A 26,332-nucleotide genomic window follows, 5' to 3' on the forward strand; every position below is an offset into this window, starting at 1 on the left:
CTTAATCCTAAAGTTCTGGACCATCAAAGCAGTTTCCTTCTGAGCTAGTGAAGACTGCATATAAGTCATCACAAGGGTTCATGTCCTGGTTTCAGACAATAATGCACCGCACTCATAAATAATGTTACACTTGAATGAAGATAAGAAATGTTCAAAATGCAGATTTTGCTCTCTAGGGTGAGGGTGAGAAGTGTTGATAGTCTATTTGGTTGAGGATGAGAATCCCTTAAAATCAAAACAGACCACATAGAATATGACAAAACTTCATTCCATGTATAAAATCTGTTGAAGGTAGACAATGAGCTCCATGTCACCACTTAACAAACGTCCTCTTAGAGCCAACCAGGAAGTAGCTGTAGCATGCATCTACTGTCATTTAACGTAATAAGGCATTTCTTTAAATGTATGCTTGCACCATTACTTCCTTTACCCAATGAACTAACCTATTTTTAGACAGAATACCTTGTTCATGGTACTCCCCATGTTGAGAGCAACACTGAAATGGTCCGAGGTACAACATTCTCAGTTTTACTACTGGACTTGCTGCAACCAACATCCCAACCAGATGTAGAAAGTCTGCATATGGGTGGTGTGTGGCTATTTAATTTTTTCTGATTGGATCGATAATTGACATGACTCTGCCTTCCATTGAGAAAGCTGGAATAACATGAAGTTTGTCCTTCATGCCAATGAACCGAACAGTCAAATGACTCATTGTTGGTAGTTTTTAGTCCCAGAGTTTCCACATATGAGATCAGTAGCTTTGCCGGGCTCGTCACCTGCTGTTGGGATTGTCCAGACAGCAGCTGATTGGGAGGTGATAAGGGGGAGTACACACAGACCCTGGCATTGCAGGGGCTCTAAGGCAACACACAGATGCCCTGGGTCCTAGAGCTAACCCAAAGGGAAAGACACTGAACTGATAACATACATAGTCTTCCATTTTACATCCTTGCATTGTGTACCACCAGAACACTTAATCAGTTAGTTATTAGACCGTAATAGATATCAAAATCCTTTCATTCTGGAATATAATATAATTAATTTTTAAATACTTCACAGACCCATGCCTATAAAGTCATTAACCAATTCACTTTGCTTCATCAGGTTTCTGCAACTGATGCATGCACATTATTTTATTTTCAAAATGGTGTCTTTTACTGAGTAGTGTCGTTGCTTAATATCATCTCGTGAGACAAGTCAGAGAAAATGAAACCTCGTCATCGTCTTGAGTGTGTGCTTTACTGTACCACTGTTCCTACTTCACCCACCATTTATAGATCCTACTGTGGAGGTAGTCAGTGCCATGGAGGATATCTACATAGCAGAGAACCAGCCTGCAGAGTTCATCTGCCAGTTCTCACGGCCAGTCAGGGCCATATGGAAGCAAAACGGGCAACCCGTGCAACCTGATGGCCACAGGCTTATAGTGGAGGAAGACTGGACTGTAGCACGATTGTACATTAGCCGGGTAACCACACAGGATGTGGGTGTATACTCCTGTGAGGCAGATGGCACCTGTGTTGAGGCACACCTTAGGGTGCAAGGTGAGCGTACCTGCAGCCCAAACTCGTATCTGAATATTATTAAAGGTTTATGTTTTAAAAACAAGTCTAGCTAGGATTCTTTGGGTCTACCAACTTTGAAATGCCTTGGGGTAAGATACTGCTCCTTTAGTGTCGCACAATGGTCCAGATATTTGTGCAGTAAGGAATCCCCCACATGTTTGAAAGAGTTGTGAGGCTGATGACTATGTACTATGACGTGTTGGAGAGCATCAAAGTATATGAATAATTTTGAAAAAATGTGGGATGTATCTGTCATGGAAGGCATGAATGAAGTGATGGCTGGTTGTGATATTAGATGGAAGGGGTAGAAAGAAATCAGCCACAGCCCCCTCAGCAAATAATCTGATGTGGATGCCAAAAGAAGTAAAATGGGGTGCTTAGCCCTGCTAGGCCATTTATACCAGCCGCACCTGCATTTGTGTTTGTAAGGTAATCAGAGATGAAGCTACTATCAACATTAGGAATGTGAGAATAATGTTTCATGAAATCTTTATGGTTGAAGTTTCACATTTCTGGTTAACTTTATGATTTTTACATGGTGCATTTTAGTGGAGCTTTCAGAAAGAGGTTGATGGTCCAACTGAGGGGATTTTTGGAACAGTTCCATGGAGTAAAACAGATGATTTAAAGATTTTTAACTTTCATTGCAGATTTCCTTCGTGTGAATTGTAAAAACATAGACAGTAGATTTTTAAAGTTTTTGGCTGGTCTCTAATCTTATGTAACATGATATAAGGTTAAGACTGTTAAGGCTCAGTTATTGACCTTTTAATTGAACAAGTACTGCTCATGGTGCATTGCAATAAAGCACTCCAAAATTTGAACTTGAATAAAAAGTTAACCTCTCAAACCTGTCCTACAGCTAAACCCATTGAGATCATTCAAGGTCTGGATAATGTGGAGACCATTGAAGGTGGTGAGGCACTTTTTGAGTGCTCCCTATCTGTCCCCGAGTCTAAAGACTGCCGGTGGTTGGTTGATGGAAGACCTGTGAAGGAATCCGCAAAAGTGGAAATCGTTTGCTTCGAGAACGGTCGTCGCCATCTTTTGCTGCTGAAAGACTTGAGAGCTGGTGACAACTGTACAGTAACCTTTCAGGCTGGCACTGCCTCCACCTCTGCCCTTCTCTCAGTCAAAGGTTAGTCCATTTAGGAACTTATTGAGTTTTGTTAGCATCCTTATAGTAATTTTCCCATAAGTTGAAATAGAAAAAAGATCTGTAGTATTCTAGTAGTTTGTGTAGTTTTTTTTTAGACAGATTGCCTAACTTGCTATGCAATCATTTGTATGCAAAACTGGTTATGTTTGGTTCTATAGCTTATTTGTATGCTAGTCTCTACAAGAAGAATATCACCCTGGGCCAAGCACACCACTTCAGACAGCACTGGTGGTCCCATACAATGTTTATGCAGTCTGACATGACATAGGCGAGATGTTTAATGGGAGTGGGGGGTGTAGTGTCCCAGGCTGATGTAACTGTTATTGTGTAATTGTATTTATTTCTTTACTGTTTATTATCTATTATGTAATGTTAAATGAACTGTAAATTTAGGGTGGCAACTGGAAGTGGTGAAACCCTTGGAGGACAAGACCGTTGTTGTTGGCGAGCAGGCGGAGTTCACTTGTGTCCTGAATGAGCCTGTACCAGAGAAAGACGTGAACTGGTATGCTAATGGTTCTGAACTTCGGCCAGACGACATTTGGGCGATGAAGAATAATGGATGTGCATGCACCCTAATTCTGAAAAAAGCCCAAGCCCGGCCACCACTGGAGATCACGTTTGCTGCTCAGGATGCCATTTCAGTGGCCAGGCTAGTGACTATTGGTAAGTGCAACCAGTCCATACAACGTAGTGGTTTTGCTAACCTTAGTGATGTTAAGAATTTGATGTTGCATTCATGTAATGTGTTGTATCCTAGCTGTACCTGACCCCCCTGAGGATCCCGAGCTGGTCACTAAAGGACCAACATCAGTGACTCTGTCCTGGTTCACACCTCTCAGTGATGGTGGAAGCCCAATCCTGGGATACCGTGTAGAGATGCGGCAAGTGGATAGTGCTCTATGGCAGCTCTGCCATGAAGAACCAGTGTGCAATACTGAGTTTACGGTGGAAAACCTTATCCCTGGCAATGGATACAGATTCCGGGTGGCTGCTATTAACTGTGCTGGGATTGGTGACTCTGTCCAGCTTCCTCAAACTGTTACATTGGGTAAGGATCTACGCCTTCAGAATTTAGTCCTATAAAATTTGTGTGAGATGAACAGAAAAGTTTTAAAAAATGAAGCATCAGACTTTGGGAACTTTGGGAATTGGTTCAGAACACTGAGGAAGATATAGTGGATAATTTGGTGGTTGTCAATTGAAGCATTTGTGAAGGATTAAAAACATGTATCTTCAATTGTATTTCTATTTTTTTCTACTATTTTGATTTTTAGATGCACCAGTGACAATTGCCAAGAAGTTAAATGCCTCTGAGCTCCAAAAGGGGAAGGTTGCCCCTCTGGAGAGCGAGCTTTCATCTGAGAATAAGCAGGTCGTCTGGCAAAAAGACCATCAGGAGATTGAGATGGGAGCCAAATACCAGGTGGTAACAGAGGGCAAATCCCAAATTTTGCTCATTAAGGATTTCCAGCCTGCTGACCAGGGGGTCTATTCTTGTGTGGCCTCAGAAGAGGTGAAAACCTCAATAAACCTTGACCTTGAAGGTATCTGCCCAGACTCAATTTTCATACACAATCAGACTTTAGATGTACATCTATCTGGTTTTGAGTTTTCTTAGCTTCAAATATGTTTTCTCAGTTTACTTTACTTTTCTTTCATTTTTATCATTTTGTATTGATTTTTGTGTGGATATCAGTTAACTGCCATGGTGTCAGTGACTTGTTACAGTGTTCTATGTTTTTTAATGTTCAGGAAAAATATAATTAGGTTTTAACTATTTTATTAGTAATAATGATGTTACATACTGATATTCAATTTATTGCATGTATTTTTTTAGTATTCTTATTTTATACCACAGCACTGTTGAATTAAAATTAAATTTCTATAACATTAGCTCCGACAGTAGTGCAACTGCAAATCGCAGGGTACTATTAATGCGCTTGTTCTAATGTATTATCTTTTCTATAGTAACAACAACATTCACAGAAACCTGAATGGTGGACACTCTACATAATCTACATAATGAATGTCCAAATTTGTTATTTAAGAAAGAAAATTATGTGTACATGTTGATTATAGTGATGTTTTCTGTAAGGAAACGTTTATTTAACATATTATGGAAAGAGACTCTAGTGTCAGTGTTCCACCACAGGAAGGTCTTCAGGATAGAGGAGTTCACGATTTCTTATTTCTCTGTAACATGGCAGTGTTTTGTCTTATTCTCTCTCTTGAGAGAGAGAAAAAAAGAGAGACTGGTGAGGGAATGACTGTTTAAAGCTACTATAACGTAAGGGATGATGTGAACTAAGTTTCGCGGCCATTTCACAGTATGTAATTACAAATGGATAAAAAGTATGATGATGTTCTTTAATAAAGAATAAAATTGTATAAGAGTATTTGCTGTTATTGGAAGATAATCATCCTTGTAACAGTAACTCCACTTCATCACACCACCCTCATTGATTATTTTCCTGTAACAGGACACCTGTAGATATTTTTTTACTAACATATTACATAATGTCACCTCTGATTACAGGAGATGCTACAGTGATACCCCAGCCTGAGGAAGGTGGCCAGCCTGGCTTGCCCCCTGAGGCTGCCTCTGAGGGAGATCTACATGTTTTATGGGATGCTGTGGCCAAGAAGAGGAGGATGAGCAGGGAACCCACACTGGACTCCATATCTGAGCTGCCAGAAGAAGATGGTAAAGAGAAGACGCAAAATCAGGAGGATAAAGGCATGGAGAAAGAGCAGATCAAAGAGAAAGAGAAGCCCATCGAAATCAAATCAGAGCTAAATCTTTATACCAGTTCTGAAGATGAGTCCAGTCTGGTGTCTTACCTTAAAAAGAGCAGCAAATCCGCTGTCACGGTGACAAGCGAAATTGAAACTACTGCATCCCAGAAGCTTTACGAACATTTTCAAATGACTGAGAAATCAGTGCAGCAGACCACAGCAGCACCACCATTTGAGATCACTAAGGATGACGACAAGGATGAGCTGCAGGAAGCAGCCATCAAAATCCAAGCTGCCTTCAAAGGCTACAAAGCCAGAAAGGATATGCGACCTGTCTTTAAAGAGGTCTTTAAGGACCAGAACAAAGAACCAAATATGACAATTCATCTTGAGTGTATTGCAGACGGCAAGCCAGACAAAGTTCGCTGGCTGAAGGACGGTAAACCATTGGTAGATGGCAAACACCACCACATCGACATATACAATGATGGGACTTGCTCTCTGATTGTGCCAGCTGCTACAACTAATGACACTGGGGTGTACACTTGTGAGGTCACAAATAAGTTTGGCGTTGCGTCCCACAGTGGAAAAGTCATCGTTGGCTCTGTGCGAGAGTCATCAGGACGTCGTCCATTAACTCTCGGTTATAGTGCGGACAGTGAGCCTGAGAGCTCTGGCAGCGAGATGGATGAGTCTTTACGACAGGCAAGCAGGAGGCTTCAGAAGCTGCTTCGTACACGTCTTCCACCAAACGTGGAGGAGGAACCTTTTGTAAGTGCCGATGAGGGTGACCTGCAGCCACCGGATCCACATTCATATCGTGAAGATGACAGCTACATCTACATCCGCTTTGACACCCGTAGCGAAGCTCAGGTTGCATCCCAGCGATTCCAGGAGATGTTTACCCACCAAGGTGTGCCTATAGACACCACTATTATTGAAACCGGAACTAAGATAGAACTTCGCATCAAGAAGATGGGATTCAGCCAAGATGGTTCCCAAACTCCAACTAAAGAAAAGCCGGTTTTCATGTCGGGACCACCTGGTATGGCAGATTTAGAGTTTTTAATTCTTGAACCTGCATCAAGATTTGGTTTATTGTAGCTTTATAGATTTGAACCTGTTTTGTCTCAGCATGATTGAATGCTTTTTGTTTGCCTACCAAAATTTTGGAATTGTCTGCTATTTTGTCTGAATTACCTAAAGCACAGGTTCCCACCCCTAGACCTGGAGTACCTAGAGCACATTTTAGTGTTTTCCTTGCTCCCAACACAGCCTTTTTAGTGTTTTTAGTGTTTTCCTTGCTCCCAACACAGCCTTTCCGTGTTAGATTAGGGAAAAACACTAAAATGTACAGGATAGGGGGTTCTCCAAGGCTGGGGAACCTGTGATCTATAGTCCATCATTTGCATGAAATGGTTTGAGCTGCTCTGCACCAGTAGTGCTCTGCAATGTTCTGTCATGTGTTCTTTGGGCTCACAGCAGCCCCAGTCTTCCTGACACAGCTCCAAAACCAGGAAGTCCCAGACGGATACCCGGTCAGCTTTGACTGTGTGATCATCGGCAAACCCTCTCCCAGCATACGGTGGTTCAAAGATGGGAAAGTGCTACAAGAAGATGACCATTATATGATCAACGAAGACCAAGAGGGCTGCCATCAATTGATCATTACAACTGTACGGCCATCCGACATGGGCGTGTACCGCTGTGTGGCTGAAAATGACAGTGGCATTGCTTCCAGCAAGGCGGAGCTTAGGGTGGAAAGTGAGTACACTGATAAAAGTTAGTAACCTCCACCAAAGAGCAGAGAATATAAATGGATGGAATGCCAAATCAGAGATCTCACTTTATTCTACTAGTGCATACAAGTTTTGTTTATTGCACGTATTTATGTGGAATGAAGCTTGCATCGACACCATCTGAATGTCTGGAATTTATTAATCGAAGTTGTGTTCTGACAAATCTGATCGTAAAACAAGCATACAAAAATTCTACCGATATTTCCTTAATCATCAATTTTGTGTTTGCCACTTAAATTTGACTATAACAATTTAACAATCTGAAAAATCATTAATTTGCAGTTGAATCATCAAAATCAATCAATAAATTTAAGTAGGAATGTGCCAACATGAATCATTAATAGTTTTGATGTCATCACACATTGTTTGAGTTTATGTCAACACTAAAATATGCCAGATGCGTTTTTATTCATTTTCCTAGTCAGGTTTTAAGTGTTTGACTAATTTCTTTCATTTTGTTTATTGTATTAAATAAGAAATGTGTTTATTTGTATATTATTATTTATTGTATTATTTATGCAAACGACATATAAATATATAAATTAGGGACTGGTGGGTGGAGCTTTCATCCACGCAGCTGAAGCTGATTCATTACCTGCGCTTAAATGTTGTATGACAGTTTTATCAATCAGATGCTCATTTATTTCTCAGCTTATTTCTACGCAACTTTGATGAATAAACTCCAGTGTCTTTTGAAATAACTAATTCTTTTCATCTAATCTTATCTAACTAATTCTTTTCATCTAATCTCCATTTTTGTGAAGAAAATTAATAATGTGTAACGTCTATGCATTATAACATATTTTATTTTTTGCAGTGTCTTGCAGCTCTGACTACGACACAGCAGCTGACGCCACAGAAACATCTTCATATATTAGTGCTAAAGATTATGTGTCAAGGTAAAATCAAACCATTAAAACATTAACTCACTTGATTTCAGTATGGTGACTTTGGAATTTAATGACATAAACAAAGAAAATGTTGGCTTTATAAATGAGAAATTGGATTTAATACTCTTCTTTTTAATACAGTGGGATTCAGACTGTCTTTATTAAATAAAATTCAGAAATAATCAACATATTCTACAGGATACAACATTACTTGCTATAATTATATATTCTGTACATTTATCTAATACAGAATAACACAAACCTGCTTCAGTATATAGCATGTGTTATGAGTTATATATATATATGTATATGTTTGATTTTTGATGCTTTGTGTCAATTTTGTGTTGCTGCTTCATTGCACAGTTCTGAGCACAGAGACACGGAGGCGTTTGAATCGGTGGTGGAGGACGAGCAGCTTCCTCAAGTGGTGGATGAGCTACATGACCTCTATCTCAGTCCTGGAGCACCCAATGCTAAGATGAGCATCAGAGTCAAAGGTCAGATGTGTTCTTTGTTCTTTGTTCTTTGTAGCACCATCATATGTAACACCATGATATGTTATCATTGATGTTTACATAAGGAATCAAATCAGTCACGCTACGGTGTGATTTAGTGGCGTTTCTGTTACCACTGTGGTATTAAAAGAATAAAAACACTTCAGGATGTGACAGTAACGCCGTTTCATCACACCTCCCTGTTGCTGATTATTTTCCTATAACTACATGTAATGACCATCATCAGATTAAAAGCTGATCTTCATGGGTTGAACTCGATGTTTTTTTAGGAGTCCCCACACCAAAGGTTTACTGGTTTAAGGATGGCGTGGCGCTGTCACCCACAGACAGGGTTTTACTGTCGACAGAGAGAGGCGTGTACAGTCTGGAGATTGCGGAGGTGACGTGTGAAGATAGTGGCGAGTATTCTGCCTACATCAGCAACGCAGCTGGAGCTGCCTACTCCTCCGCACGCATGGTTGTGCGTGGTACGTGAGCCTAAAATATTCAAGAGTTTCAAAAGGTTGAATTTGGATCACAATCCAAGGTTATTCTTATTTATTACTTGGGAAACTACTATTTTTCTTGTGCATAATTTCCTTATTCCAGGTCCAGGCGATCGCATTCCTGAGACTCTGAAGATTAGAGGTGTGTATGAATTTAACTATGTGACTCACATCAGTAATACAAATCAATTATATTAGTTTAATATTAATAGAAATATTTCGAAGAGGTTTCAGTTAAACGTAAATTTGTTTTTTCCATGTATTGAATGTTTCTATTTCGTGTTATCGTTTTAACCTCTGCTTCACCTCACAGACTCCAAAGAACCTCTGGTACCGCCACGTTTTCTGGAGAAGTTCTGCAACCGGACAGTGAAACAAGGAGCGAGCATCACACTATCTGTCAAAGTGGAAGGTGCTTTATTCTCTAGTGACCTTTATACAGTATACCACAGCACAGTATATGACTGTAGTTTTTATTTAAAGTGCTCATTCTAATACGTTTTCATTTCTATAGTAACAGCTTAAACTTGAATGTGGAGGATGCTCCATATAAACACATTTTGAAAAAAAAAACACATATCGTTGATGTGGTGAAGTTTTCTGTGAGGAGATTTAACATTTGTTTAACATTTATGGAAGGAGTCTCCGGTGTCAGTGCAATGTAACAGTCAGAGGAAGAGCTATAACTTTCAAGATGTACAGTCTGTGATGCTGGACAGGGAACGACTGTTTATAACTGCTGTAATGTAACTAACAAAAGGTAGTAACTTGTTCTGTGGATGTTCCACAACATTAACTGTAACTATAAATGGATAAAAAGTACAACACATTGTTGAATGTCTGTCTTTAATAAAGAAAAATAGTTATCATCAGCAGTTGGTGATAACTGGAATAAAACACTTCAGGACAAGTGGTGATAGTAACTCCGCTTCATTGCAGTAGTATAATCTTAATGGCGATATTCTTGAATGAATATGGAAGGGTATGTTGTTGTTTTTTCTCACACCTGTAGGCTCTCCGACTCCCTGTGTGAACTGGCTGAAGGAAGAAGCACTGAAGGATGTTTTGTGGATTAAAGCAGACACACCCGGATACAAGATCGCCAGCTCTGGCTTCCAGCATAGCCTAATCCTGATGGATGTAGGGAAGGAGCACAGCGGCACCTACACCTGCATCGCCAGCAACCGCGCTGGCCAGTCCGTCAACACCGCCCGTCTGGACGTGGACCAAGGTTCGACCACTTTCCCCACAGGACAGCAGAGCATCGTTACACCAGAGTAAGCTCATGACCAACAATGTTCAATTAAAATGCGACAGATTTACCTGGGAATGTCATCTAACTTCATAAATGCATATGAAGTGTCATGACTGGGGATTTTACTGTGTGCTTTCATGTTGTGTTCATTTACAGGATTTGTGGGATTACAGTCAGCCCCCCAGAGGAAGAAGGCAAAGGTGAGAGGAGTATTTATTACACATTACTTACCATCAGCATCAACTAGTTAAAACTCTAAACAATGTGATCGCACCACTCAAACAACTGCGCTTTCATTTGTTTTTAAGCTAAACCTCATGATTATGTAAAAAAAAAAGAAAAACAGCCCTATGCTAGCACATTATTTTAAATTATTATATCTTATACCACAGCCCTGTTGAATTCTGGATTCTGATTGGTCAGGTGGTGTTGATTGATTTGTAATCAACAGCAGCTCTGACAGATCACAGGTGTATGTTAATGCACTCATTCCAGTACCTTCTTGTTTCTACAGTAAAACCGTACACAGGGAATTGTGTGGCAGATGCTTCACATAAACTAAATTCAATTAAAAAATGTGTTATTTAGCAAAGAAAAATGTAAGGAGACGTTTAATTAACATTTATTTATGGAAGGAATTTTCAGTTTCAGCACTGTGTAACAGTCAGTAAGTTTTCCCCCATGGGAAAGTGATGGAGTTTCAAGGTAATGTGACAAGCTGCATTTTTTTTTTTTTTTTTTTTTTGCCTTTTAACTTCAAGAGACTGTTAAAAAAAGAGAGAGGCTGTTGAGGGAAAACTGTTTATAGCTGCTATAATGTAAGTGATAAGAGGAACTAGCTTGTTTCATGGACAGTCTACAACATAAGATGTAACTATACCTTGATAAAAAAAAAGGTGTAGTTTTTAATTAATCAAAACTGTGCAATTGCTGGCAAATTGCTGTGGTGTAAGAGAAATTAGGCACATGCAAAGAAATGCTGTAGAGCAAAGATGCCTTCAAAAATAATGAAATTAAATGTTTCTACATTTAAAAAAATACTATAAAGAGCAATAAACAGTAATAAATGAACAAAAGTCAATATTTGGTGTGACGATAGTATATAGTAGTCTCAGGTACAATTAGTGCAGCTTTATAAGGAAATGAGCTGTAAGTTTTACTGAGCATCTTGCAGAAGCAGCTACAGTTCTTCTGGAGACTTTGACTGTCACACTCGCTTCTTATTTTTGCAGCAAAACCCAGCAGCCTTCATTATGTTTTTTTGTCGGAAATGTGGTCTCTTATGTAATCTGCTGCTTTCTTTACTGACATACAAACATTGTTCTGTAACATTTAATTTTGTGCTAGAAGCACAAAAGCTCTTCAGTAAACTACTTTCTGTCTGTAAAGGTTATTTTGCACAAATTTTTCACCTGATGCAGGAATCTTTGCTTATCTTTCAGGAGAGCCTAAGCTGCCTTACCTGGCTGGAGTCGATACTGCTGAATTCTTACAGAAGCTGACGTCCCAGATCACTGAGATGGTCTCTGCCAAGATCACACAAGGTGAGAGAGAGAATTTCAGTGGTGACTAGTGTTGCACTAGTGTAGTGTTGCACAGTGGTGACTAGTGTTGACAATTTTAACACCTTTTAACCATTTCTTTATTTACTCATCAAATACATCATTACATACATTAATAACAAAACAATTACAATATGAACATTGATATAATAATAATAATAATCTATCTATCTATCTATCTATCTATTAAAAAACCTTATCTAAAATATATATTTAGAAATGAAACATAAAATAATATTATAATATTATCACATGGAAAGAAATCTGTTTTTAGCTATTATCTTTGATAATAATAATAATAATAATAATAATAATAATAATAATAATAATTATTATTATTATTATTATTATTATTATTATTATAAAATGTAATTATATAATTATACACTATATTGAACAATACATTTAATACACAAATACTTTAAAATTGTTTATGATCTTTGACCATATTTAAAGCATTAGAATTATAAAGGAGACTAGAAACTCATTAGATTTAATTCTAGTTTATTGTTAATTGCTCAGAAAAAGTTCAAATAAATCAAATATAGTCCAGTGTACATGTATAATTCATAATAAAAGCTACATAACATGAGCATTATAAATGCATGTCGTCTGCTTTGGTGCCCACTAACAGTACACTTAATAAAAAGATGATGATAATGATTTATAAAGAATATTTTATAGGCAAACCTTTAAGATATAGCAAGTTCATTTTTCTTCTTCTTCTTCTTCTGATGATTATTATCTTTAATAGTTATGCCATTTTTCATCCTTTCCTGACTCCCTTATCTCATCATTCCCTCATCGCTCATTCACTCATCCCGTCGCACCTTCACTGCACAGTGGCTTCACACACTCACTGAAACTGATTTGTTATTCAGACAGCTTACAGAACCATCAAGTGCTCCAGTGGATGAAAACATGGCCCAAAGTGACCAGTATGTATCCCAAGACAAAACAGACAAAACTGCAGAATCTCCATCTTTTTATTTTCACCTGGGTGCAAATACTTTTTGCTTACATTCATCCGATCATTTTTAGTGCTGAAATGTCTCGACTGTTGATTTTATTAGTAGTTTAAATAATTGTCCAAGCACACTTTTCTGTTTTGTGAGCCAGTTGGATTCAGTTAGTCAAATCTGTGCTTTTTATGACTTTGGTCCTAGAATTAAATGTTTCATGTATTACATCTCTCTCTCTCTCTCTCTCTCTCTCTCTCTATTTTTTCTGTCTCTGTCTCGACCTCTCTCTCGCTATTTCTCTCTCTATTTATCTCTAAATCTCTCTCTTTTTCTGTATCGCTGTCTCTGTCACTTTTTCTCTCTGTGTGTGTGTGTCTCTCTCCTTCTCTCTCTTTCCATTTGTTTCTTTGTTTACTTCACTCTCTTTTCCTGCCCAGTCTCTCTCTCTCTCTCTCTCCCTCTCTCTCTCTCTCTCTCTATGTGGGGAGTGAGGGAAGTTCTGTGTCACATTGTTTTTTTGTTGTTTTTTGAATGATAAAAGATTTCTGTTAACTGAATTGTTGCCTGTAATTAAGGTTATGTTAGACAGGTAAAATAAAGATGTTAAATATCAAATCTCTTTCTGTGTGTGTGTTTGTGTGTATTTCTCTCTTTCAGCCTCATTACGTGTGCCGGGAGCTGACAGTGATGATGAGAGTAAGACTCCCTCTCCGTCTCCGTACCACGGCCGCTCACGTCCCGCTTCACTGATCGCCGACTCTTCCTCAGAATCGGATGAGGGTGATGCCCGAGGAGAGGTAACACACACTCATTCTAATATTCACATACTTTTAATGATTTGTGAGAATACCTAACTTGTTTTGCAGATGTTCCATAATGTTAAATTTAAATATATATTATATTTCTATGTTATCTTTACCAGATTGTCTTTATCATTTCTCTGTGCAGATGTTTGATATTTACGTAGCGACAGCAGATTATAACCCCATGGGCCTGAGTAAAGAGAGCATCGCTCTAAAGGAAGGGCAGTATGTGGAGGTCCTGGACTCGGCTCATCCGCTCAAATGGCTTGTGCGCACTAAACCCACCAAGACGACACCCTCACGTCAAGGCTGGGTCTCTCCAGCATACCTTGACAAGAAGCTGAAGGTGAGTGGTGAGACATATTCTTCGCAGCGTAATAAGTCATTAACCCTGGACATGCAACAAAGTCGATCCATTCAGGCTGTTTATTTACTGTCTGGAAAACCCTGAATAAATGCTAAAAGGTGTTGTTTTGTAGATTTCTGCAGATACAGGAGAAGTCTCAGAGACCACAGGAGAGGAGGTCACTGAGGGAGAGTACAAAAGGAAGCTCTGGTGAGTTATTCCTTAATCACACACATCCACATCACATGATTCAGATCATTTTTCTGAATAAACACTTTCTTTAAAGCCAACTTTGCGCAGACTGTAAGATATTATGACACACATATGATACAAACTGTATGATCTTATGCACAGGTGCACACACTCTAAGATATCTTATGAAATTTCAGAAATTGCACCAATATACCTTTTGATACAGGTGTCTGCACGGCAATACCTTATGATACCTTACGACACAGATGTGCACACTGTACGATATGTTACAGGAAAGTTTTTCAAACTGCAAGATATCTTATGACACAGATGCGCACACTGTGCAATACCATACAGCAAAGTTTTTCAAACTGTAAGATATCTTACATCGCTGGTGTGCTCCTGTATATCTGATGTAGGTGTTCACACTGTACAATACCTTACATGGAATTTATTTAACTGTAAGCTACCTTACAAAGCAGGAGCTCACACTGTACGATAACATAGAACGCACGTGTGCACACTTTACAATACCTTCCGATGCAGCTGTGGACACGCTACCTTATTGGGAAGTTGCACAAATTGTTTGTTACCTTACGATGCAGATGTGCACACTGTATGATATAATGCAATGAAGCTGCACAAACTATAAACCTTAAACTACTTAGAAACGGTTAAGAAACAGTTGCACGCACTTACGATGCAGGTGCTCACCCTGTCCAGAATTGTTAGCTATAGATAGCTATAATGTTTCAGATGGAAACTACCCAAAAGAGTTGGTTTATGACTACCAAACTTGTTTTTGGTTATTGTTGCTTAACTTGTTTTTATGTCTGTTATCATCATGGTCTATGAAAAGTCAACTCATCCAGGAGCTCATTACCAGTGAGAAGGAGTTTATAAAGGAGATGGACTTCGTTACATCGCACCATCTGAAGCATATTGACGAGGAGAGCACGCCGCCTGAAATCCTCAGTCACAAGGAGGCCATCTTCCGCAACATTAGTGACATCAGTTCTTTCCACAGCAGGTACATGATGAGTAATAAAATATATTATTATGGTGTGGTGAAGTAGAGACCTGAAAGGCACATAGTTCCAAAATCCAGCTGCATCACAAGCAGTTCCTCTGCTTTCATGTTAATGGAGTGGAGAACCAGTTTCCCTGATCTCACACGTGGAAACACTAGGACTAAAAGTTCAGAAGCACAGCCACATGACCCCTTTGCAGTCTGTTCAGTTCATTTGCATCACTTTCAGAAATAAAGGTACCGAACTGCAGTGCCATGGTGGTACCATTAAGGGTACATGTTTTGTACCTTTAATATGTTTCACCTGGACACATGAATATTGTGTACCTTTTTACTCTAAAAGCTAATTAAAGGTACACCACATTTTACTTACCTGGTAAAGATACATACTAAAGGTACAAAAAATGCACCCTTAATATTACCACCTCAGCAACAAGGAAACATACAGTTATACATTTATTTCTGAAAGTGAAATAATACGTATATTAGGTAATATATATATAACAAGGCATGAAAATTTGCATGCCTTTTGAGCCTTTTTTGGTGGATGTCAGTCTAAATCTCAATAATGGATGTGATGACAAAGTAGCCAAAAATTGCTCATATGCAGACTTGCCAAGTCTAAGCTTCAAAAAACTGGGAATGTTGCACCTCAGAATGGTTCAGGGGAGTTCTCTGTCAGGAACATCGTGACGACTTGGATATGTGGTGTCCACTAGTTCCATCCTGGCAGTCCGCAACTTAACCTAAGTCCACTACACTGTTTACTTTTTTTAGGTTTGTGAGAAGTAATTGTGTAATGTATAAGAAAGAATATTATTAGCAAGAAAGTGTAGTTTCTTATTTCTAGTCCTCAGTTGTTGTTGTTTTTTTTTTGTTTTTTTTTCTGTAGCTCTTTTCTCCCTGGGCTGCAAGACTGTGACACAGATGATGACATAGCCATGCGCTTCCTAAAAAACACAGACGGATTTGAGAAATATCTGCAGTACTTGGTAGGTCAGGCTAAGGCCCAGGCTGCCATTAGTGAGAAAGATGTTCACCAGTATTTCAAGGTGAGACAATAAACATTACTTACATATACACAAACAATACAATTACTGTCCATTCTTTATGATATTTCTCAGAGATGGTCAATTCTTGAATTATTGGCACCCTTAATGAAAATGTTGGGGGATGGAATGGATTGGGGGGGTTGGGAGTTGACATGTTATTTTGACACAATGTTTTGCTACTTCAAGATAGTATGTCATGATTTTTAACTTGATATCTCATTATTTTTTACTTGATATTTTAATACATTATGTAGTATTTTCAATGTTTTTTTTTTTTTTAATTTTAACCTGAAATAATGAGATGTTACATTGAAGTATATAAGTTAATTTAAATCTTGAAGTGAAGAGGTAATAATGAGAGTACTCCAAATAACATCATGAAATATTGAGATAAGTTGAAATAACGTGCTATTTCGAAACAAGATATTAAGTTGAAATAATGAGATAAAGTTGCAATATTAAGTTAAAATAGTATACTATGCTGAAATAAGATAACATTAAATTAAAATAACAACATACTATATCTTTATACTAGTTTTTGAAAATATTTTTTAAACATATATTATTTTTTAAAAGAAATCATGATGGCATATCTATAATTTGTGACATTAACGTAGTTGTGAATACAATTTGAATTTTAAGTTGCAAATAATATACCAGATTAATAAAGTGTAAAATGTTTATGTGGCTTTAAAATTTTGTCACCATATTTATAAACTAGAAATACACAGATATAGAATTGGCAAATGTGGATCCTGCAGAAGGTCCAGTACTGAGTGTGAACAGTTATCTCCAGAGACCACTGGATAGAATCCAGAAATACAAGGACCTCTTAAAGGTAACAAACTTCCTTTTTGTTTATTTATTTTTATCATTGACACCATGTACGTTGTTAAAATGCTGCTTTTATCAGCATGTTTGTTTTATCTTCTTATTAATGTTTTTTTAATTATTATTTGAGCTTGCGAGATTTTAATTTGACTTAAATAAGGCATCACTGATGTGGATTTGAAACATGATCTGATTTGTAGGAGTTGATCAAAAATAAGGCGAGGAATGGACAGAACTGCTGTCTTCTAGAAGAGGCCTATGCCATGGTTTCTTCTCTTCCCACACGCTCTGAAAACACGCATCACGTCTCCCTCATTGAGAACTACCCCGCTAACCTGGAAGCTTTAGGAGAGCCCATCAGACAGGTAGTAAAACACACACACACAAGAATAATTTTGATTTACAAGCATGCAGTTGTTCATTTGCCAAGTAAAAACACTAAGAACACTCAAACATGACATATTTCTACAAATTGTAATGCGTTCAAATAACACAATTTCTGTACAGCCTGTCCCAGCTTGCTATAACTACACTTTACCTTAAAATAATGTGTAGATAAATGTGCCTGAAACATGCTTTTCCACAAGTCATCTATTACAAGTTAAATGTTCAACAGGAATTTGCATCGTCCGAATTTCCTGAAGATAACAAGAAGGAAGTACGTTCACAATATTGATTACTGACTGACTAGGTCACTTAAAGAATACAAACCTGTTGCACGAATTATAGATTGAAAGCAAGTTATTAATTAAAAAGAGGCAGTATTATGTACATCATTCAAATGTCCTTAACATCCTCATGTTATTAGCATGGTGGCTGGTCAACAACATTTTGTATAATTCTGTGCTGAAGAAAAACAACTCGACCTTCTACTCATTTAAGAGCAAAATACATCTATTGTCGTAATGTGAGGGCAGGATGCAAGACTGTAAAGTCGGCATGTGCTTTAGCATCGTAGCCCTTGGCCTGGGTCAATACCCCAAGCAACAAACTAGGATAGAACATGATCGTAACCAAGGGTCGAAACCAGGAAACAAAAAACCAAAAACAAGGCACTTCGGAAAGAGAAATAGGGCTCAGAATTATGGATATATATCAGTAGATAAGATTTGGCAACAAAATAGAGAAACAGCATGGTATAAATCAGTAGTTAAGGGTTATACACAGAACAGGTGCACACATTAGGAGAACAAACCAACAACAAGACTAGAGCTAAACCAAAGGCACATAGCAAAACATAAACAAAAGCACCTGGAGGACAAAGAAGAAGCACAAACAGCACGTGGAACCTCACTGAGAGGGGGAGATGGGATGGCTGAGATGAGTTAACGCATTTTTGAGTAGTTACTAGGCCTAATGGCATTGTTATGTCATTTTAGTAATTGTGATGATAAAGGCACATCTGTAAAATCGAAACACTGAATGTTGTCATTGTCTTCATTTTGGCCTACTGGTGTGCAGACTTTGGCACTGTATTTTCCACAATATTATCAAAATCAGCATAAAGTATTTACTATCACATTTTGAGAACTTAATACTTCACACTTCTGCACAAATTGTGTAGAATGTCTATGGTACCCTAACCCTAGGCCTGTTGTCAAGACCGCCATTGTCGAGTCCAAGACCAGGACTAGCAGAGATCAAGTAAAGAGCGAGTCCAAATGACAGTGAAGACCATGACCAATAAATATATATATATATATATCATTGCATGACTCTGCAACTGTTCCAACCAGAAAACAGCAAGGTTGTTATAACAGAAAACAGTAGCTGCTATAACAAAAAACAGCAAGTATTCTGTGATCAAAGACAGAAACAAGTTTGAAAACAATTTGTGCACCATCTCTATAATATACTTCACCTCTAACTTTGGTTACTTTAGTTGTTAGAGATTTTTTTATGAATTTTTACTTGGAAAGATATTTAGTAGCTTCTGAACGGTTAAATTTATTGCTCCAAAATGACTTGTATAACAGTACACCACCTTCTGTAGAATAAATCACACAGTCATTTTGGTGACTTTAGCTGCTACTGAATTTTACTGAATTATAAAATAAATAAATACATATATATATATATATATATATATATATATATATATATATATATATAAAATGATTGTTTTTCTGAACAAAAATTAATTCAAATTGGGTAACAGTTCAGTTCACTAAAGAAATTAGTGTAGTAAATTCTAGAGAAGGTGCTCAAACTTGGTTTGAAGCAAAACATTTAACCATTTACATACTATTGATTTTTTTTTCCAAATAGAAATTCACTAAAATTCAGTAATGGTTACAGTTGCCAGTATAAACAGTGTAGTATAGTCTAGTAAAGGTGCATAATATTGCAAAATAATTTTGTTTTGGAACAATAATCTAATCAATATAAAAATCAATAAAATTCAGAAATTCAATTCGCCAAACTGAGAAGTGTAGTAATATTCTAGATAATGTACCTAATATTGTGCAACTTGGTTTGAAGTACTACATTTAAGATTAGCGAATGGTTAGGTGGGTTTGTAATTTGAGTAATTCCCGCCCATGTTCACAAATCGTAGAGGATAGTGTCCATAAAATGACTGACAGAAAGCACATAAAAACACAAACAAGCATTCTGGCCCGGAAGACAGTTTTTCAAACTATATTGCACCTTTAACAATCAAAATTCAAACATTCAGGGTTTTCTCAGCAATTTGATATACTTTTGCTAAGACTGCAGCTTAATCCAGGGTTTTTCTATTTTGTTCTATATATAGTCCAAGTTATTCATAAAAGTAAGGAATAAAAAAAATTGGCCATTGCACCTTTAACAGTTCAAAAGCTATTGATGGTTGTTCTTGCTCAATTGACCAGAAATACCCAAATATCTGAATAAAACTAACTTAACCACAGTAAAAGATCCATCCAGTCCATCCATCCAATATTGAAGAATAGAAGAGAAAAACAACTGAATTGTTTTTGTTTGTTTTGCAGGGACCCTTCATAGTGTGGGAGGGCGCTCCAGGAGTCAGAACCTCTTCAAGAGGCCATCACCGTCACGTCTTCCTCTTCAAAAACTACATCATCATCTGCAAACAGAAGCGAGACACGAACACAGACGTCCAAACATACACATTCAAGAACATGATGAAGGTAAAAACGGCCGTGGCTTAAACGTCATTTGCCTGGGTATTAATCCAACTAACTTTGGCAAAGAAGCTAAATTTTTTTATTTATTAGAGAATGGCACATACTTTTTATCCATTTATGGTTACATTTAATGCTATGGAACGTATCAATAACAAGAACAGGAATTAACTTGTTTTGCTGATGTTCCAGTGTTTTGATGTGTCATTCGTTCCGTTTGGAAAAGTGTTAGTGCTGGCACATCGCACGAGAATAAAACACTTCAGGATGTGCTGTTATAGGAAAATAATCAACAGTAACTCCAGTTCATCACAACACCGCGTTGTTGATCATTTTCCTATAACAGCAAGACATTACTCCTTACTTAGAGCTGTAAAGATTGTGCACATATTTATGTTTGTTTTTAATCCTGTCTGCCCTTCAGCTCACCAACATTGACGTGAATGAGACTGTGGAAGGAGATGAGAGGGCATTTGAGATTTGGCACGAACGTGAGGACTCTGTGAGGAAGTACACACTGCAAGCACGCACCGTCATTCTGAAGAACTCCTGGCTCCGTGAACTCCGCAACCTCCAGCAACGCTACAGCATGCCAGCATGGAGTGAGTACCTCACATCCCACACCAGACACCTTACTGATGAAGTTACTTAGTTTTAACTTTTTTTAATGTAGATTTTAGGTAATTGTTTTGACAGTAGTGCAGCTGCAAATCACTGGTTCATATAAATGCCCTCGTTCCAATTCATTATTGTTTCTATAGTCACAATTTACAAGGACTTGTATGGCGGACGCTCTACATAAACGGATTAAAAACATGTGTAATTGTTGATTATATGTTATCTAGGATGAGTGTGCAGGAACCGTCAGGGTCCTCGATAATGATGTGGTGAGGGTCGACCTCCACAGCCCTGCCATCTGCACAATCATATATATGCACAAGGATTGAGTTGCATATCATTTGTCAACATGACAAGCTGTGTTCTTTGGACACTTCAGGACATTTTATTCCTTACACATTTGCTTGTTGAGAATATTGTATTGTAATATAGTATAGATCATATAGTATAAGTCTTATGTACTGAAAATGATTGAAAAGTAATGTGTGTGTGTGTGTGTGTGTGTGTGTGTGTGTGTGTGTGTGTGTGTGTGAACAGGTCCACCTGATTTTGAGGCAGTGTTGACTGACTGCACAGCAGAATTGGGACAGACGGTCAAACTGGCTTGTAAAGTCACAGGATCTCCGAAACCCGTAGTGGCCTGGTTTAAAGGTGAGCATGTAAATGGTTCTTCGGGAATTCTGCTCATCATCCTTATATTATTCCGTGGTACAGTTCACTATAAAAAAAAGTGCTCTGTCCATGAAAGGAATTTTACTGATCATCAAAGTGTTGAAACATGTACATTAATATGCACTGGCTGCTCTTCTATCAGTAATCCTACTTTATTAGACAAATGATATGCAACTCAATCCTTGTGCATATATATGATTGTGCAGATGGCAGGGCTGTGGAGGTCGACCCTCACCACATCATTATCGAGGACCCTGACGGTTCCTGCACACTCATCCTAGATAACATGACTGCTGATGACTCTGGCCAGTACATGTGCTTCGCCACCAGTGCTGCAGGAAATGCCAGCACTCTGGGCAAGATTACAGTACAGGGTAGGTATTAGGACCCAGGTTGTAGTATTTATCCTAATAGTGACTTCTAGATCAAGATGAAATAAATCTTTGTTTTGCTTTTTGTAGTACCGCCACGCTTTGTCCACAAGTTGAGGAATGCTGCATTCATCGCAGGAGAGGATGCTCAGTTCACTTGCACAATACTAAGTGCTCCAAGTCCAAAAATAAGGTACTTCAAATCTGCTTTTCCAAAAAAGTATTTTTACTGAATACACATTGCAAATGTTGCATATTGTTCTCTTTCTCATCTGTGTTTAGGTGGTTTAAGGAGGGCAAACTGCTAACAGACCAGGAAAAGTATCAGACATACAGTGAACCACGTAGCGGCGTGGTGGTTTTTGTTATTAAGAACCCCGGAGAGAAAGACCTGGGGCGTTATGAATGTGAGGTACGGTACTGAATAAGAATAACTTCATTACTATTATTACTAAATTTCATTACTATTTAAATACTCTGAATGAACTAATAGACTAGTGTATTTAATTATCACATCTAATAATCACGTAGTAGAGTGAGCACTTTAATATAAACCTATGATTTGTAGCTGCTCATCTGTCAGAGCTGCTGTTATCGTTAACCACTTTCTAACCAATCACAATCCAGAATTCAGTTTCTATCATCTGGATTTTTTTTGCAGCTGTCTAACCGGCTGGGCAGTGCGAGGTGTGCGGCAGAGCTGGTTCTTCCTACAGTGGCGATGGCAGGGGGAGAGCAGGCCATCACTATCGAAGGTAGAGATGATGATTTCCAGATGTAAATAAATATATCATAGTTAAAATGGGATAGGATAAATCTGTCAGGGATACTGACTAGTGAGGGATCTCATGGAAGAACTTTGTGGAGTGGATCTTAATTCCTAGATGCTATATTTTATGCATATATAATACATAAACAACATTTAATGGAAGTTTCATATTCATGATTTATTAAGAAAACCAGCATTTTTTTTCACTTGTCAATTTTCATTCATTACAATTTTAATTTTTGTTTTCTTCTAGTTACAGAGCAAGAGACTAAAGTACCAAAGAAAACCATAATCATGTAAGTCTTTAAAACTGTGTATCCACTTTTAACCATTCAGTGCAAGGGACTAAATAAATATACTGAATATTTTGAAATTTATTTAAAAAGTACTGCTTTAAATAGACTTCATGTGAAGGGAAATAGTGTGTACACTATTTATCTATGTTTGTCTATGATAAAACAAATTTAAAATAGATAAAACCTATTGCAGTATTTTGTAGTTTTCATTTCGAGCTGTCAAATAAAAATTAAAGGCCAGTATCGACTGGCCGTCCCAATACCTGAAACACTCAGGTGTTCATTTTTTTTTATTAATTCTTGGAATTGACTCCAAATATTGGGGTTTACTCTTAGATTTTAATGCCTGGAATCAGTGAATCGAGTCTCTTTGGGATCGACCCCCAGTCTCTTTGATGTGAATCGATAGCAGGATGGCGACTTGAGGACTTGACACACAACACATTAAAATATATATTGTGTATGATAAGAAAATTAAACAATGTAGCAAAAAAAATTGTTTAACTACAAATAATGATTTTAAAAAATTATTCGCATAGCTGTTAATAATCCAAAAAGAAATTTGTTGGCAATCTTTGTTATTGACTTTTAGCAATTTTTGTGATAAATTGTTGATAAATTGTTGTTGATTTTTCAATATTGAAATATGTAGGCCATGTTGATGGAATTTGGTAATGAAATAAAAGAAAAGAAAAGAAGCTAGTATCGCTAAATACGTTCACTATTGACTTCACCATCAATAGCGACCATTAACTGATAACCATCAAATATACATATATTAGTTTTAATGCAGCAATTTCCAGTTGTGATATTGTACAGAAATCCTATGGTGTCCTTTTGCAGAGAGGAGACCATCACCACTGTCGTGAAGAACACGCGAATGAAGCGCCACGCGTCTCCCCGCACGTCCTCTATGGGAGTTTACCGCTCCGAAGCCTCCACCCCCGAACCCCCACGACAGAGAAGGATGCTGCCTAGAAAAACCGTACCCACTCTGTACGTCACGGAACCCGAGGGCACCGCAGCTAGGAGCCCCAAATGGGTCGAGGTTGAAGAGATTATTGAGTATAAAGTGAACAAGTCACCAAAGCTGCCGAGGAGAAGAGGTGCTTCCCCCAGCAAGAGACAACCACCTGATAACCCTAACGTTAACAACTCTAACAACAAGTTAGTGGAGGCAATGCAAGTGTCCGGGGCTAGCATGGATTCACAAACTTTCTCTTGGGACAGTGAGGCAACAAATGAATCCGAAACAGCGATTTTGGATTCTCCAGAAGTGGAAGTCGTGGATTTTGATCAGCCATGCGTCTTGATGGAAATGGACACGGACACCGATGATAATCAGGCAGCCGCATGTGAGGATTGTAGCAATGACATCTTAGATGATGGGAATAAAGTGTTCACCCTGGAAGACCTGGAGGATTACGTTCCTAAAGAGGGTGAGACATTTGGTTGTGGAGATTCACAGGTACCTGCAGAGAAACCGTGTGAAATTTCTGTTCTACAAAGAGAAATTAATGAACCCACCGTCGGTCAACCTGTATTGCTAAATCTGGGTCGTCCAATAGCCATCCCAAAAGTACGTCCTGGGTTCTTCAGTCGCTTTAAGGAGCACTTCTCTAACGTCTTTACCGACCCCTCTTCAGCTGGCTCAAGCGGAGAGAAGTTTGTACCAATCCGTGTCAGCGGGGTGTCCTACAGCCAGTCTACATCCATTCCCGGATCATCAAGAAGTCACGGAACGATGGAAGTAACTCGAAGTTACTGCTCCGAGGTTCAGCGAGGGACGGCTGGTGGTCAACCGAGCTTCAAAGCCCAAATCTCTGCACCAGTTGGACAACCGGTTACTGTTCCGATCCCCAAGATGAACCAGTCTGGAAAGCCATAACCTGGAAGAAATCAGGCGACAGAGGCACAAAATATTGATAAGAAATCAATGTATCTGTCTTGTCTTAAAGGCCCTGTCAACTTTTCCTAACTAGTTTCTTACTTCTAGCTATAGCTTCTGTGGTGGATTTATTTTCGACTACCAATGAAAGAACAACTTTGGTCTCCATACTCCAGGACTGGTTTGAGTTGAGCATTAACGTGTATGAGAAAGGTGACCTCGGGTAACACCATGTACCAATATGAATTAGCAAAAGTGATTTCTCGCTCACTGTGGATTTTATATACACCATTTTGCGAAAACCACAATGTTTTCTCATTTTGACAAGCCAAATGTGTAAAAAATCAAAAACGACAACTTCCTGGTTCCTTCATTTTCTAGCACTAACACTGTCAATATTTTATTCAATGAAAACTTTCCCCCCCAAAGATTTTGCTAACATGTTTAAATTTCCTAGACATATTATTACAAAACCGCATGATTGTTTGTTAATCAGATGTTACTAACCAAGTAAAGAATGACAGCATGTTGCAAGTCTGAAAATATGAAGCGTTAAAATACGTATGCAGAACAGAGAAGCCAGTCTAGCTAACACTTTTCTAGCTAACGATTTCAGTTAGTTGATTAATTCTCTCTTTTCAAAAAGACAACAATGAGCAAAAATGAGGGAGAAAAGTTTTACTTGTGACGACATTTTCATCAGGTTTTTATTCAGTGACGAAAATGTTATTTCGTCTTATCTTTTGAGTAGAAGTGTGAATTATCGTTTAACTTTCATCGCTGGGGGAAAAAAAGGTCACAGACATTTTTTGCCTTTGCTTTGCCTTTTGCTTTGCCAATTATTATGCACACAGTTTTTGTTTGTTTATATTTTTGTCAGTTTTTTTGGCATAGTATAATTTTATTAACATACAGATATATTTTTCATAAATTTAGCCTCGGTTAATGCTTATTTAGTGACATCCATGTGTTGACAGAGTCTTTTAAGCCGAACATTTCGCTGAAGTTTTAGTTTTGAGCAGTAAATAAAATGCAAATGGGATCATTCCATATTTTCCAGAAGGTCCTGAAAAACCCTCACATAGGGCGACTAGGGGCAAAAACTGACTAAGATACACTGAGAATGGGATTGAGTCTTGGAACGTTAATCCTGTGTACACAAAAAAGTTGGATTTTATATGACGTCCCAGCATATTATACCAAAATGCCAGAATTAATAAGCTTCCTCAGTATTACAATTAATGCTTTCTCTTTAAAATGGTACATGACAAGACCTGACCTGCTGCACCTGATACATTCGTAGCAGCACCACACGCATGACCTTATCAGTGTTACAGTAATATCTTGTTAGCGTGGAATTGTATACCTATGAAGTTCACCTGTATAATAGGTGTAACTGATAAAC

The 26,332-nt window shown here is 38.1% G+C and overlaps 1 protein-coding gene across 12 annotated transcripts in view; it reads left to right on the forward strand.

Moving 5' to 3' along the window:
- The window catches only part of obscnb (obscurin, cytoskeletal calmodulin and titin-interacting RhoGEF b), a 67,208-nt gene extending 40,968 nt beyond the window's left edge, over window positions 1–26,240 (forward strand). For 9 of the 12 annotated variants that reach the window (XM_053238400.1, XM_053238553.1, XM_053238588.1 and 6 more), the window contains 31 exons: window positions 1,281–1,547; window positions 2,431–2,706; window positions 3,121–3,393; window positions 3,488–3,778; window positions 4,005–4,274; window positions 5,267–6,511; window positions 6,949–7,230; window positions 8,083–8,164; window positions 8,519–8,652; window positions 8,940–9,137; window positions 9,259–9,297; window positions 9,469–9,567; window positions 10,168–10,432; window positions 10,567–10,610; window positions 11,853–11,954; window positions 13,592–13,731; window positions 13,883–14,083; window positions 14,217–14,293; window positions 15,135–15,305; window positions 16,198–16,357; window positions 17,079–17,195; window positions 17,389–17,553; window positions 20,161–20,319; window positions 20,738–20,915; window positions 21,469–21,582; window positions 21,810–21,977; window positions 22,065–22,167; window positions 22,257–22,386; window positions 22,636–22,729; window positions 22,997–23,039; window positions 23,883–26,240. In XM_053238400.1, the coding sequence (XP_053094375.1) occupies window positions 1,281–1,547; window positions 2,431–2,706; window positions 3,121–3,393; window positions 3,488–3,778; window positions 4,005–4,274; window positions 5,267–6,511; window positions 6,949–7,230; window positions 8,083–8,164; window positions 8,519–8,652; window positions 8,940–9,137; window positions 9,259–9,297; window positions 9,469–9,567; window positions 10,168–10,432; window positions 10,567–10,610; window positions 11,853–11,954; window positions 13,592–13,731; window positions 13,883–14,083; window positions 14,217–14,293; window positions 15,135–15,305; window positions 16,198–16,357; window positions 17,079–17,195; window positions 17,389–17,553; window positions 20,161–20,319; window positions 20,738–20,915; window positions 21,469–21,582; window positions 21,810–21,977; window positions 22,065–22,167; window positions 22,257–22,386; window positions 22,636–22,729; window positions 22,997–23,039; window positions 23,883–24,927 (6,932 nt within the window). In that variant the 3' untranslated portion in view covers window positions 24,928–26,240. The remainder of the gene's footprint in view (window positions 1–1,280; window positions 1,548–2,430; window positions 2,707–3,120; window positions 3,394–3,487; window positions 3,779–4,004; window positions 4,275–5,266; window positions 6,512–6,948; window positions 7,231–8,082; window positions 8,165–8,518; window positions 8,653–8,939; window positions 9,138–9,258; window positions 9,298–9,468; window positions 9,568–10,167; window positions 10,433–10,566; window positions 10,611–11,852; window positions 11,955–13,591; window positions 13,732–13,882; window positions 14,084–14,216; window positions 14,294–15,134; window positions 15,306–16,197; window positions 16,358–17,078; window positions 17,196–17,388; window positions 17,554–20,160; window positions 20,320–20,737; window positions 20,916–21,468; window positions 21,583–21,809; window positions 21,978–22,064; window positions 22,168–22,256; window positions 22,387–22,635; window positions 22,730–22,996; window positions 23,040–23,882) is intronic. The other 3 variants (XM_053238438.1, XM_053238674.1, XM_053238626.1) reach the window with 2 other exon arrangements.
- Window positions 26,241–26,332: the final 92 nt, after the last annotated feature.

This window comes from Pangasianodon hypophthalmus, chromosome 1, assembly GCF_027358585.1.
Source record: "Pangasianodon hypophthalmus isolate fPanHyp1 chromosome 1, fPanHyp1.pri, whole genome shotgun sequence".
NCBI lineage: Eukaryota > Metazoa > Chordata > Actinopteri > Siluriformes > Pangasiidae > Pangasianodon > Pangasianodon hypophthalmus.